Below are 14,565 nucleotides of genomic sequence, written 5' to 3'. Positions count from 1 at the left end.
AGCTGCGAAATCAAGATAGTCGCAACAAATGTAGAGCCGAGATAGTTGTAATCTCAGATATTTATATAGACATGCTAACAGTTGTAGATTTACAACTAGAAAATCAGCAGCACCAGGTTTCTAACACTGATGTGAGTGTGTACTCTTGCGGATGAGTTCACTTTTTGATCGACAAAAGTACAATACAGTCTGTCCTATGTGGAATGACATCAAATCAACCAAGAAAACTTTCAACTAAGGTGAGGTTCGGTAATAAGACCAAAATTTGTTCTAATTTTAATTTCAAGATGAACGAGGAGTGCTCAACTGAAATTTCAAAACATTCTAATGCAGCAAAATGCTTCAAACGATTAGAAAATACTGAATTAGATTGCAAGTGCACGTACCTAATAGATTAACGATCAAGGCTAATATCCAGTCATGCCAATAGACAAAAGTACACTGAGTAATTATCAAGTACTGATGAAAACTCATAAAACTCCGATGCGAGATAAAGAGAGTTACCCTTCCTTAATTTGAGGTTATTGATCACAAAATGGCTGAACGGAGAGTAACAACGGCAAAATATGAAAGGCAAATAGAAGAGTAGCTTACGCCTAGCAGAGTCCATTAAACTGTGGACAAATCCAAGCTGCGCGCGGGTTGCCTTTCTGCCAAGAAGTCAGAGAGTAAAATGGTGTAATGGTTTCGTTCTCTAAATTGTAGACAGCCATATCAAATGGCCTGCGCTCAGGATGTTGAAAATGCAGAAGATCACATGTGTAATATATGGAATTAGGCTGGCACCCAGCAAAGTTTGAAGCCAAGAAAGAAATCGCTCCAATGCTTTTGACCTCAACCTGCTCCACTATGGATCTGTCTTTCTTATCAAACACCACCTTGTAAACCTGGAAGCTATCAGTCAAAGTTCCATCACAACCTTCCTTTCGTTTCACAGTTCTTCGAACATGCCACAAGTCTCCCTCGGTTGATTCCACAAGATATGCCTTACGTGCAGACCTTTCAAACACTGAGCCTGTAAGCCGTGTGGCTTTTGGAACCCGTGGATGCTTAATTTTGCTCTTGATATCGAATAACACAATTTTTCCCCGAGTTCCAACTGTATATACCTGGCCCTTATAAAATACAGCATCAGAAATACACGTTATTTCCTTAAATTTGCAACAGGACCAATATGTCTGTCCTGCTTTATGGAAACACAACCTCAAATTCGTTTGGTAAAATAGAACAACCCAATAATCCTTCGGTTTCAAATATGGATCGGCAGACAAGATAACCTTTGGAAGGTAATTCATATACCGATCTTCAGTCATGTAGTTATCTTCTTGATCAGGGTTTAAGTCATAATAATCAATGCCAGAAAGATTAATGGGCGCCACATATTTTCTGAAAGGGTCCATGAGAGTTACGTAAAGGTAATCTAGTCCTTGATCTACCACAGCCAACCAACCATGGCTAGAGCCACAATACTTTTGACCATCACAAACCGATAGCTGAATATTGTTGAAGATGTGTCCTTCATAAACACTGTACACAATGCATTGGTTGGTCTCGCTATTATCCTCTTCTTGAGAAGATTTGGTAGGGATCATGAGCATGGGAAGTACCTTACGCCAGCGTCCCGTTGTTTGATTATACTCTTTCGAAAGAAGACACCAGCCCTTGCAAACGGCAGCAAAACGAACATGGTCAATGGGTTCCACCAGCTTATCCAGAACATCAAAGCTTACTGGAAGACTTGCCCATTTCGATGGACAGCCACTGCCATTGATGATGCTAACAGCCTTGTCAGTATGACAAGGCTTCTTGTAAGCCCTAAATCAGTACATGACAATACAAGTAAGAAGCAACCAACAAGACCAAGGGAAGAAGAAGGAAAGAAAAGGCCTGCTATATGAGTGTGTGCGCGCATATGTGAGGAACTCTCGATCCTCCATACACATACATGTACCTTATTTATTTATTTTTTTTTGTGTAAACATCCATATAAAAACTTAAAAGCCAGAAATCAATCTGGAGCATTCTTGCACTCAGCAGGTTATTCACAACAAGAGGAAGATTAATAATAATAATATAAAATCACATCAAGCAATCAATAAAGCTGAAGAAGAGAGAGAAAGCAACATTACCCATTGTCTTCGTTCATGTTTTGGTTGGATGACAGTTACGAATCAGAGAGAATTTACCGATGAGAGGGATTATAGAGTGAGTGAGGGAAGTAAAGTGAGAGCCTTTTGGAGGGAAATGAAATTAGGGTTTATCATTAGGGCAAACACATATTTGGGGTTTGCGTTGTGGACTTCAACAGTTGTGGGCCAAATTGATTGGCCCTCATACAATATATGCGAGTTCTTTATCTGTATTAGAGGTTGAAAAAAATCGTATATAGACTTGAAAAAAAAGTATTGTGCATGACGGTAACATTTGTTTAATGTCGTACATTTTGAACAAAAGATACATTGTTGGTGATCACTAAAATCAAGGGATTATATTCCTCTCCTTAGTATCTTTCCACTTTCTTCCTTTAGGAATAAACACTTAAGTTTGAATCTCGAACTGGTTTTTTCTCCAACCATTACTTAGGACTTTGAACAAACTACGTTGATGAACATATTTTATGTGCCTCTCTAAAGTAAGTGAACAAGTGACTTCTCGCGGCACGGTTCAATTCAAGCCAAAGGACATACTTGATTGCTCCTTGGTCGCTTTAGGGTTGAAAACATTACTGATAGCAAAATGTAACGCAACATGTTTTTTGACTCAATAAGCTTGACGAGCTATGATTTTGATACAATGATATCCTACACAAAGGCGCGTGAGAATTTATGTTGAGAGACTCTATGAATCAACTAAAGAAAAATACCACTAAATCTTAGTGTTGTGACAAAATACCACTAAATCTTAGTGTTGTGACAAAATACCACGAACAAAGAAGCCCATATCCTAAAGACAAATTTATCCTCGAACCGTCGCAGCAAAAGCCCAAATTCGCACACAAAAACCTCTTTGTAAAACTCGCAAATATCAAGGTCATTTCCGAGAGTTTACAATATCCATCCCCGCAAAACCCTAGCATATAATTCACAGAATTTCCCACACTCCGTCTGTCGCCTCTGTTGGAAACCCTAGCTTTTCACTCTCTGTCCTTCGCCACCATCAGCTACAATGCCGCCAAAGTTCGATCCCTCACAGGTCGTCGACGTCTACGTCCGAGTCACCGGCGGTGAGGTAGGAGCCGCCAGTTCTCTCGCCCCGAAGATCGGCCCTCTCGGTCTCTCCCCAAAGAAGATCGGAGAAGACATCGCCAAGGAGACCGCCAAGGACTGGAAGGGCCTCCGTGTCACCGTCAAGCTCACCGTCCAGAACAGGCAGGCCAAGGTTTCGGTTGTGCCGTCTGCGGCGGCGCTTGTCATCAAGGCCTTGAAGGAGCCCGAGCGCGATCGCAAGAAAACCAAGAACATCAAGCACAGCGGCAACATCTCACTGGATGACGTCATTGAGATCGCCAAGGTCATGAGGAACAGATCCATGGCCAAGGAGCTCGCCGGCACGGTGAAGGAGATTCTAGGCACCTGCGTCTCAGTGGGCTGCACGGTCGACGGCAAGGACCCCAAGGATTTGCAACAGGAGATCGCCGATGGTGATGTCGAAATCCCTCTCGATTGAGCTGCTGCTGCAGTGAGGCTCTTTCTTTTTCTTTAGCTGAATTAAAATTTTGTTTTGAAGTGTATGTCATTTCGGATAATTTGGGGATTCATTTTGAGTACATTGGTCAGATCGTTAATCACTCGTTTGGTAATTTAGATGAGTTGCAAGATTTTGGATCTCATTTTTAGCATGTTGGGTATGTTGATTATGATGTTGTTAGGATTCGGAAGTACATTGATTTTTGTGTTTTGGTAGTTATAATGCTTTGATTTGTTCGCTTTTATTTTGGATTTCCATATGAATGTTCATCTGTTGAATGCAAATTATGTTACTTTTGGTAAATGTTTATCGGCTTAAGAAATCATATGTGGGTTTTATTTGGATTAAATCATATTTTAAGAGTTTGCTGCTGCAAAAGCAGATGTAAGTGAGATGAAACATGAAACTGGGTTTGGCAGTTGAGAGTTGAGCTGAGAAAATGGGGTAGTGTTTCACTATATCATCCTTTTGTGTTCAATCTGTTATTGAATTTTCATAACCTTGGTCGCAGTATATAAAAGCTTTTGTAGGTCGAGGAAATGAACCTTCACTTTTTTTAATCGAAGATTTAGAATCTGGTATATTTTCTAGTTACTGATCCTTCCTCTATAGTCGTAGTTAAGTCTTACTTTGTGTTGTTCTTTGTCAACTGTGCTTTCACATGTTTTGTTTGAACCTCTCATTGAGATTTTTCTTACATATCTTTTAAAACCCTCTTCTTTACACCCCTAGTTGTATTTTAAACTAAAACACTGCACGATTGATTAGTTCAAGTGCAACTTGTCATTTCCCTACCTATTTTTCCATGATTTCTGTTTTTTTGTTAAATATTTACTGTATATATTAAAGTTCATTTCTGAAGCTTTGTCTTGTACAGTATTGCAAAGCACCTCTTGAAGCATTGTTTGTTTATGTCTTTGAAGTACTTATACTGTGTTGTGGTGTTCATTTCGCACCTAGAATCCTTGTTACCTTTGTCAGTTTTAAGTTCAAATTTAGTTTAGACTGTCCCACTTACGATGTGATAACCTTAATTTGATGTTGGTTTTTTATTTTATTTTATTTTTTCATCTGGTAGCATGTTTGGAATGCTGTTGAGAGAATACACAAGTCAATGGGTCTCCTAAATTGTCGGCTGCTCGTTCAACATGAGTCTCCTAAATCTACAATGTCAAAATGTATATTATTAGTAAAATTGATTCAAAGGGAAGACATGTTTAATGGTGTAGGTATGCAATGCAGCTTCACATACTTTCTGTATTTTTTTAGTTTTTGCAGTTTCTTGAACTCGTTCAAGGTCATTGTAAGTTGCAACCCTGGTAAAGATAGAGGTATTTCGAGGTTTTATAATGTCATTTTCAAGGAGGGCAACCTCCATATTTGTATATGACTCCCATAAAGATCCCGCAAAACCTCCCAACTTTATCATTTTATTATGAGTTCCAATTTAATTTGTCTTAAGATACAACTTTTATATATCAAAGCAGGAACAAAACCATGTGAAAGTTTATACATGTTTGCTAAGTAAACATATAAGATTTAACCTTAACATCTATGTACGTTATTTTTTGCCAAACAGCATCAACATGATATAGTGATTAGATTAGAATCCTTGATGATCATTAAATCCCATTTTCTGTTGCCGACTGCTCGTTCAACATATATGAGTCCCAAACAGCATCAACTTGGATATAGTCATTTTATTATCCTTTAGTTTCACTATATCAAAATGATCACCCTTGATCTTTCCCAAAACAGCATCAACATGCATCTTTCAAATGATGATAGAAATATAGAATCCTTTTCAATTTTGTCTTTCTCAAAAGGTACCTGATTAAGGTGACACATAAATTAATGTTACTCTTGCCACAAACTTTGATCGGACCTAATGATTTTAATTATGTACTTGATCATTAGGATGTATCAATCTTTGTGGTAAGAGTAACATTATTTATGTGTACCTTTGATAAGGTATCTTTTGAGAAATCCTAATTTTAAAAGGATTCTAAATTTTTATCATCATTTGAAAGATGCATAGTTAATGCTGCTGTGGAAAAGGTCGTCAGGTGTGATCATTTTGAACTATTGATTCAAACCATAAAGATATGAATGATCCCTTCTCGCTCTCTTGAGTTATGTCCGGCACCTGGTCTACCATATGGAGCTGGAGGAGTTTTACTAATAAAGCAAAAAGTAATGCAGAGAGATGTTAAGGTTAAATCCCATATAAATAATTAGCAGATATGTATAAGTTTTCACTTGGTTTTGCTCTTGCTTTGATATCTTTAATATATAGATTGAATTGAAAACTCATGATAAAGCTGGAGGTTTTGTGGGATCTTACGAGTCAGATACCAATATGGAGGTTCCCCTCCTTGAAATGGCCTTGGAAAACTTGGAAATGCCTATCTTTACAAGGGTTGCAAGTTACAACGAGCTCAAGAAACTGCAAAAACAAAAGAGCTGAATGTATCTTGCACTAGTAAAACATATCTTCCCTTTGAACAATTTTGCTAATAAGATGCATTTTGCGACTGTAGATTTGGGAGACTCAAGTTGAACGAGCAGTCGGCAACAGAAAAAAGACTAAAGGTGCTTTGTCTAGCTATGTATCCAAGTTGATTAGATTAGACTTTCATTGGCAATGTGGTTTCTCCTTTTGGTTCTAGTTATGCATCCAAGTTGATAAGACTTCCACAGACAATGGTTGGATTATTCATGTTTTTGGTATGGTAATTCTTCAAATGTGCACTTTGCACTAGAATCTCGTTTTTGTTTTTTGGGTGGGATTCGGAGTATTGGATACTGAAACAATACTTGTTTGCATGGATACGTATGTGTCCGATACGTAAAATCAAGCCTTACCTCTGAAAATCATATGTTGATTTTATTGAGTGGACCTTTCTTAAATTTCAAGTAAAATGAAAATCAACGAACAAAAATAAACAAGGTTGTTTAAAAGGAGCGGAAAACGTGCTTTGAAGTCATTTCCCAACCTAAAACATACCTTCTCATATAGAAAAGTTGGCTTATTTTGGTCGAACCTTCTAGATAAGGCAGTCAAAACGAAATTCTAGTAATTCATGATTAGGCATCAATTTGGCCGAAGGCGATTTTATGTCCCTACCCGAATAATAGGAAGAAAAAAAGGATTGTAGATTCTCATTTAGAATTCTGCTGCTAAAGTTGGGCTTTTGGTTTAATTAAGAGCATGGCCATTTTACCAAAACACAAACGTATATAAACCCCCAAACCCCCTCAAATCTAAATCCACTCAAAAACCCCAAATTCTCAAATCTCTTGAAATCCCTTCCCAGCCTCCTCTCTCTTTCTCAACCTTAAAAACCAAAAGGAGAAAGAGAGGCATCCGTTTAGCTAAAATCTTCCCCACACCACAAAAACATACAAACTTCGACATCAAAACCTACGATTTCGCTTCATATTTGCTTAGAAGCTATGATGATGTTATGTTACAAGGTCGCAATGCCGAAGGAGCTCGTGCATACGAGGAAGCCTTGGATTGAGGTTGCACCGTCCCTTCTTGATTTACCATGGAAGGGTTCTAGCTCTCCGAAATTGGAGACGATCGAGGAGCGAGTGGAAGAGTATAATGACGACGACGACGATTAGTGTTCTTGGTCTTGGTTTGTGAAAGACTTGAATTTGTGCTGGAGAATGAAAATAGCGTCCTCGTTTAGGAATTGAATGGGAGATGACAATTATCAGAGATGATAATGGCTTACAATTGTGAGTCACTCGTTGATAATGTATTTGTTATGTACATTTCTGAGTATATTTTTATCGTTGTGCATAAAGTGTAATCCAACTATTTTATAATTTATTGAGTTTCCTTTTATTTAATCAATCCTAAGGCAAGAAACAATACAAAAGAAGAAAATGAGAGTACAAAAATCTCACTTTATATTTCGGATTTTAGAACTTATGGGCCGTTTGATAACCATTTCATTTTTTATTTTGATAACTTGGTTGATAACTAACTTTATGGGGGTGTATTTAATTAAAATTTGAGGGATTTCTAGAGATTATATGTAAAATTTTGAGTGAATTCCTTCAAATTCCCAAGGAGAGAGGTGATATTTGAGAATGCTTAAAATACACCATGAAATCTCTCCAATTTTCCAACTTTTTAAAACCCTTTAAAATATTTCTAATTGAATCTAGACTTTCAGAGAATTATATCTCTCAAAATCTCAATTGAATACACCCCCTTAATTTTTAGATCCCAAAAACTAAAAAATTATTTTAAAATGTAGCCAAATTTTGAAGATCACAAAATTAGCTTTTAGATTTCGGTTTTAGTTATTTAAATGAAAACTGAAAAATTGAAATAATTACCAGACAAGTTCTCAATTTGAGAAATAAAATAAAAATAATTTTCAAACAGACTCTTAAAATTACTTGCTCACATTGTAGCATTCCGATCAAACAAGAAAGGCATGTATCTAAATCTTGGAATATGTTTGGTATACTATTCACCATGTGGCTTATGTGCCTCGTATTCTACATTCTCTTTTTTTACGTCACCTTTATAGTAAGAGTTGTTTTCCAATGTGTAATGTTAGTTTTATTTGTACCTTCCACATTTTTAGTAGCATTCTGGACCTTTCGTTTTTGTACATGTACGATCCATATCAGCCCACAGGCCGAACAGAAAAATTAAGAAATATATGTGTTTACATATATTTGAAATAGACCGTTAGCATTAACGGAGTTAGACGATTAATTGGTAGGGAAAAATGAAATCGGTGAGAATCGAACTTACATAAAAATGTATAATATGATCATTAATTTTTTTTTTGTCAAATGATAGTTTTTGTTATATTAGATGTTAGATTAGCTATCGACGGAGCTTGAACCCATGCCGTTTGCAAGGGCTCAACACCTTTTCACCACTGTGGTAAAAACCCACTTGCATAATATGATTGATTTATTTCACTGCGTAAGACATCATTTGCTTTTTAAAAATATTTTTTGTTTTGACAAACAAAGGCTTAAATGTTAAAATAGTTCATGCGTTTTAGTCATTGGATCAATTTAGTTCCTATGTTTTCAATATAACCGATTTGGTCCTTGTGTTTATCTTCGTCAGTCAATTAAGGACATTTCCATCTAATTTCTATAACAAATTTTTTTATAAATTATTTTAAACATATTTATTTGATTTAGAAAATTTAAAAAATGAAATAAAATTAAAAATTAAAAGAATTTTGATTATTCTTCTCCCTAACAATACTCTTTTCTATGTCACAACCTTAAATCATTTTTACAGATTGGAAGCTTTATCTCTTATATGTGTTATTTATCATTGATTTGTATTTTTTTGTAAAGAGAAAGGGTAATATATCTCATATAATTTTTCTTATGAATTTTTTAAATGTCCTTAATTGGCTAACAGTGACAAACACGAGAACTAAATTAGCCAAACCAAAAATACAGGGACTAACTTGGCCAACACAGGAACCATTTTGACATTTAAGCCACAAACAAATGTAGGAGAGAAAGGAATTGAATTTAAAATTTTGGACTACAACGTAAATGCATTAACCACTTAATATGCAAAATATGACAAACCTGTCCCTAATTTTACAATTTTATAAATTTTAAAAGCGTGAATTAACGAAAATGCCCTAGATGCGAGATTATTGACTTTCGTTGACCGTTAGTTCGTGATGTGTACGAGCCAATATTTTATAGTATTCTTGAAGTATTCTACGATACGAACGCATGGGCACAAGCGGAAATGAAATTGGAGCTACGATGAAGATTTTACAGAACTATGAAACGTGAAGGGTGATTTAGTAATTTCATATTTAGGGATATTTTGTGTTGTTTTGTGAGCCATGTGGGGCCCACACCCCACTCCTGCCCTGTCCCGTGTCCTCTCCCTCCAACAATCACGGTTCCTTTCTCTTTCAAACTCTCTCAATTTTTTTTTAAACTCTTAGAGCAGTTCCACCCATAACACAAATGCGCCAGCACCCAGTGCATTTATCCACTTAGTGAATAGTGATAGACCCCAATGAATAGTAATATACCAAATGCATCTCCACCCGTAACAAAAAATAGCCTAGTCTATTTTATTAAAATATTATTATTATTTATTATAAAATAATAAAAAGTAATAATTTTATTTTTAATTTCTGACTTTATAAAAAATAAAATAATAATAATATTATTAAAATATTTTTATTTTCTCATTCCCACTGCCCCTGCACTTCCCTTCCCATTCATGCATTTCCCTTCCAATCCCACCGCTGCTGTATCTCCACACCAAATGCCACGCCAAATCCACACCACTTCCCTTCTCATCTTCTACACCTCTTCCTCATCCCTACCACCGTCCACCCCTGCGCTTCCCTTCCATTCCTTTCTTAACTTCATCGACTCTCTCATTCATTGACACACCACTTCATTCTTCTGCCATGCACGCATTCTCAACTACCACCTCCTCCACCCTCTTCCTCCAACTCTAAAAGAGCAATGAAACCCCAAACTCATCGCCTATCCACCTGTCACCATCACCTTACCAAACCCATCATCGGATTCTTCGCCTCATGCCTAAACAAACGCCTCGCCGACCTCGACTACGCCGTCGCCGCCAATCACCATGAACCCCCGGCCCAAAACCTTTATTTTGGAGAAGCAAGTCAGGTTTCGAAATGAGACAGGAATTATCGTTGGGCAACGCCCTTGACCCGACCTGGTGCGGAAAAAAAAAAAAGGGTGGCTGATGTCACGTTGGCGTCAGATGGGTCGATCTTAAGGTCTGTTAATTTTGGGTTGGCCTGGAGACCAGCTTGGGCTGGGTGCCAGCCAATTTGCTGGGTTGGAAAGGCTTCCTTAGGTGCCGGGCCATTTTTTTGGCTGGGTGCTAGCCTATCCCACGCCCGGTGGAACTACTCTTAGACCATACTCTTGTTGACACCTCACTCCCTCTTACTAAGTTTATTATTTTAAAACTCTCTATCTCCATCATTATCATTTTCTACTTTGAAAACAGAGAGAACAAGAAGGCCATGAACGAACCATGTCATTCCTCCCCTTACTCGTGTGTCTCCTCTCATTGTCTCAGCCTTCCATTTTTTTTTCCAACTCTCTTGAACCTCTTTCTCTCTAAAACTCTTTCATCTCAAACTCTCTCTGCACTCTTCGTGAACAGTAACACCGAACCACCACCACACGACCACTCTGGTGAGTTAGACCATTGGACCACCACTGCGCCTTGTCTTTCCCCATCTTTGTTAAGCTCAGACCATGAACATCAAACCTAGATATGGAGCTTGCATTGCATAGTCGCCATTGCCACTATTCATCATCTTATTCGACGAGTTCTCGTTGATTTTGACCAAGGTAAGCATCAGGAACACTCTTTTTCCCTTCCTTTTCAATGTTTGTGGAAGATCTTAGGGTTTTGTACTTATTTTGGTAGGAGTTGGAAATTGTAAGGATGAAGGGGAGACTTCCCCAGATTTCTGGAAAAAAAAAAAATAGAACCGTGACCATTTGGCCACTTTTAGATCATTTTTCCAACCAACACTGATGATAACTTGGCCCCACTTTGGTATGGCTTTGTTCTCCACATTTCTAGCTTCAAATCGGTTTTTGTATCATTGATTTTGGTGGTGAATTGAGCTAGATATTAGCTCTGAAAGTTGGCCTAGAAATCAGGCCGAACCTATGCTTCGCGAAGACGGCGAGTACATTTGTACTCACAGGCACGTGGGCGCGTGTGGACATGTGAGGATTGTCGGCGCGTATGGCGATTGACTGCCAGTGCAGCAGCGCGTGGAGGAACCCGAGATCTCTCATTAGGTTTCTCGACATGCTGAATTCGAATCCAGCCTCCGTTTTTCGAAATTTGACTGTTTTAAAATAGTTTCTTTATTAGTTGTACTTTGTACGAAAACACGTTTATATGTTACGTATTTACATAAATGGTTTCGTTTCTAGGCGAAATGCATCGCAAGGACTCTCGATGTTACTAGGCGGGTTTAACTCGACGACATGATCTGTGAGTGGGTCTTTTCTTTTATATAGTATATATATAATTGTTAGTTTCCATTTATACATTTCATAAAAAGTTTTCCACAATACGCCTAGATTAGTGTGACGTTTATAAGATTTAGCGAATTGATAAAAATTATGATGTTATGCTACATCTTACGGGATGCACATGTATGCGTATTATTATTAATGCCTTAATTATATTTATGGCCGTGAATAATATTATGTTAACTAGAATTATCGAATCACTGTGGCATGACTATATTTATGTTATCTGCTCATCGTTTGCTGCACCGGTGTTAGTACTTGCCTGGGTTAGGGCCAGTCTTTTAAGTATATGTGCACATCCTACCGTAAGCTCACTTTGGATCCATTGTAGGTGCCAGTCTTGTCTTAGATTGCTATAGGCAATTAGGACTCGTATGTGCTGTGCATAGCGCCAATCTTCACGTGATTATAGTACTAGAGCGTATATCATTGTTACACCTAGTTCTGTTCGTGTCAAAATATCTCTTCATGAACTCATGTGTCAGCACGTGTCGATGAGCACTCGATATGATATGTTTGCTTATGCAAGATTATGTGATTACGGACGTCATGCGCTTATTTGTGAAATATTGTGCCGTATTGAATTCTTGAGATATTACAGGCTAGGTAAGTATTTTCTTACTATATGTAGTTGTTTAGGCCTAAAATAATATTATTGGGCCGAGTGTGGGTTTATGTTTGGCCCAAAGTTTTTCAATACTATGGGCTGCCTGGCGGCCATGGGTCATTCAGCAAGGATGGTCGAATCCTATCTCAAGAAGGAGTAGTTCGGGTGAGCGAAAGGGTCGAAGAAGTCCTGATACGATAAGGGGTCTTAGTGCAATTTGGATTCTCACCAGCAATGAATATGGCCTAAAAAGGGGGTGAGTTCAAAGTCCTAATAGGAGTAGGATTGGTCGAAGTCGAGTTGGAACAGAACAAGAAGTCTTAATCCAGGTATGATTTTGACTCGATCCTAATAAGGATTTGGTGTTATAAATACAAGACATCATGCAACAATCAAGACATCCAATTCAACACATAATTACCCTGCGCAATGCCCTTAAACAACTTGAGATTTTTCATTTTCTTTTTCAGCCAACACATCTTCAGTTTGGACAAACAACACTGTGAAGGCAGCCGACAAACATCTTCAGTTTGGATAAACAGCACTGTCGCCGTAGAATCAGCCGACCATGAGGCACCTTCAGTTTGGATAAACAACACTGCATCGAGGTCGACTGGTTACCTATCCAAGTCTCGGTTGAGAAGGGTTTTCGAATCCTTATTGACAGAGGTCATTTTATTAGCCTTCTCGGCAAAGTAAGGTGTTACGAGTTACAACATTCGGCACATTGAAAGCCGAGTGATTTTATGATTGGATACTCACAAGTAAGTTTCTGAGTTTGGCATTCTGACCGCCGAACCATATTCACCATCAAGACATACATCACATTTGAGTACTTGTGTCCATATAGTCTGGTGTCGATTCGACGTGCTTATACTCTTATGAATATAATCACTGTGAACGAATCTGGCGTTGACAATTCGTGAACTTCGCAAAATTAGCAGCCTTGTCTTTAGGCTTGAGAATCCAAAGGCCAAGACGTGTTCCTTCCTCAGCCACAGTCGCAAGATCAAGAAGTCAGCAACGCGCTCAACGTAACATGAACAAATTTTACTCTTTGGCCGAGCTCGGTCGACGAGTTGGCACACCCCGCATCAACTGAAGGACGTAGTTAGCTTATTAGTTACTCCACCTGCGCTCCATGTAGGCTTTTTAATTTTTAGGATTAACATTTTGGCATGTCCGGTGGGACATTGTGTTAAACTTTCGGAGTTCATGACCATTGAGACACGGTCCGTAAAGAATAAAACAATCATAGGAAAGACAACAATCGACTTACCAGTACAAGGCCCTGGACAAGATTTGTCTCAGGCATAAAATCCCCTCGTTGTTGTGCCACCCGAGGCTACAAGTGTGACACGCCGAGAAAAGGAAATTTGTCTTGGCGGACAGCCTCGCAACCCAGAAATTCCCAACCAAACGGCAGGCATTTTCGTCGAAGGAATAATGGAAGATTACGATGAAGATGGTGGGGAAGGTTTTGATCAGCCAACTAGGTTGTTTCTTTAAAGACGACTCGATGAACAATCTCGGTAGGTCGAGCACTCGATTGGCTAGAAAATGAATGATTTACTTGACGCAATACGAAGCAATAATGATACGCAAACCATGATGCTTGAACTATTGGTCAGTAAAGCCTTCGAAGATGGCCACGTTGGCCAACCTCGACAACTTCCCTTTAAGAATGTTTCATTACAAGCCGAGAAAGAATCCGCTCGGCTTCAACCAATTGACTTGGAAAAAAGAAGCGGATCAAGCAGTAGATCTGATGAGCCTGACCATGAAATAGAAACAGTATCCGTTAATATGACCGAGATCCAAAGAATGATCAACTCGGCCTTAAAAAAAAAGGCCAAAGTTCCCAAACTTCATCCATCCGTACCCAGCTTATGTGGAAAAGTTCGAATACCCTAAAGGCTTCAAGATTCGTGACTTCAGTCTTTTCACTGGAGAATCGTCCTTATCTTCGTTAGAACATGTCGCTCGATTCACTGCACAATGTGGAGATGTTAATAACGACTTCCATAAACTACGGCTATTTAGCTTTTCACTAATAGGTTCAGCCTTTGCTTGGTACATCAACCTCCTACCGAACTCCGTCCAGAGCTGGGAGGAATTGGTTGAGAAATTCCATGAACAATTCTATCGACCAGGGATGGAAATGTCTGTTTCATTGTTGGCTAGGATGGCTCAAGCTT

General features: G+C 38.4%; 2 protein-coding genes across 4 annotated transcripts; one reads left to right on the top strand and one right to left on the bottom strand.

Annotated features, from left to right (window-relative positions):
- Nucleotides 1-350: 350 nt before the first annotated feature.
- Nucleotides 351-2,238, bottom strand: LOC137743064 (F-box protein At4g35733-like). The gene is made up of 2 exons (XM_088679163.1): nt 2,130-2,238; nt 351-1,815 (listed from the first exon to the last, which is right to left on the bottom strand). Exons 1-2 carry the CDS (start codon nt 2,144-2,146, stop codon nt 597-599), a joined length of 1,236 nt encoding a protein of 411 aa, XP_088535289.1. The 5' UTR covers nt 2,147-2,238; the 3' UTR covers nt 351-596.
- Nucleotides 2,239-3,069: 831 nt separating this feature from the next.
- Nucleotides 3,070-6,451, top strand: LOC137742227 (large ribosomal subunit protein uL11). 3 transcript variants are annotated; one of them, XM_088680088.1, is made up of 2 exons: nt 3,070-3,678; nt 6,228-6,451. In XM_088680088.1, exon 1 carries the CDS (start codon nt 3,166-3,168, stop codon nt 3,664-3,666), a length of 501 nt encoding a protein of 166 aa, XP_088536214.1. In that variant the 5' UTR covers nt 3,070-3,165; the 3' UTR covers nt 3,667-3,678; nt 6,228-6,451. The 3 variants fall into 3 exon arrangements, with proteins under 3 accessions (XP_088536214.1, XP_088536215.1, XP_068338139.1); XM_088680089.1 differs by lacking the exon at nt 6,228-6,451 and adding an exon at nt 4,966-5,138; XM_068482038.2 differs by lacking the exon at nt 6,228-6,451 and adding an exon at nt 4,766-5,138 and having other exon boundaries at nt 3,071-3,678.
- Nucleotides 6,452-14,565: the final 8,114 nt, after the last annotated feature.

The sequence above is a fragment of the Pyrus communis genome, chromosome 11 (assembly GCF_041283825.1).
Source record: "Pyrus communis isolate YQ-2024b chromosome 11, ASM4128382v1, whole genome shotgun sequence".
NCBI lineage: Eukaryota > Viridiplantae > Streptophyta > Magnoliopsida > Rosales > Rosaceae > Pyrus > Pyrus communis.
This window is presented reverse-complemented; position numbering and strand designations above follow the sequence as displayed.

What these genes read in the sequence shown, in the direction of transcription:
- LOC137742227 (XM_088680088.1), top strand. Translation starts at nt 3,166, where the DNA reads ATGCCGCCAAAGTTCGATCCCTCACAGGTCGTCGACGTCTACGTCCGA.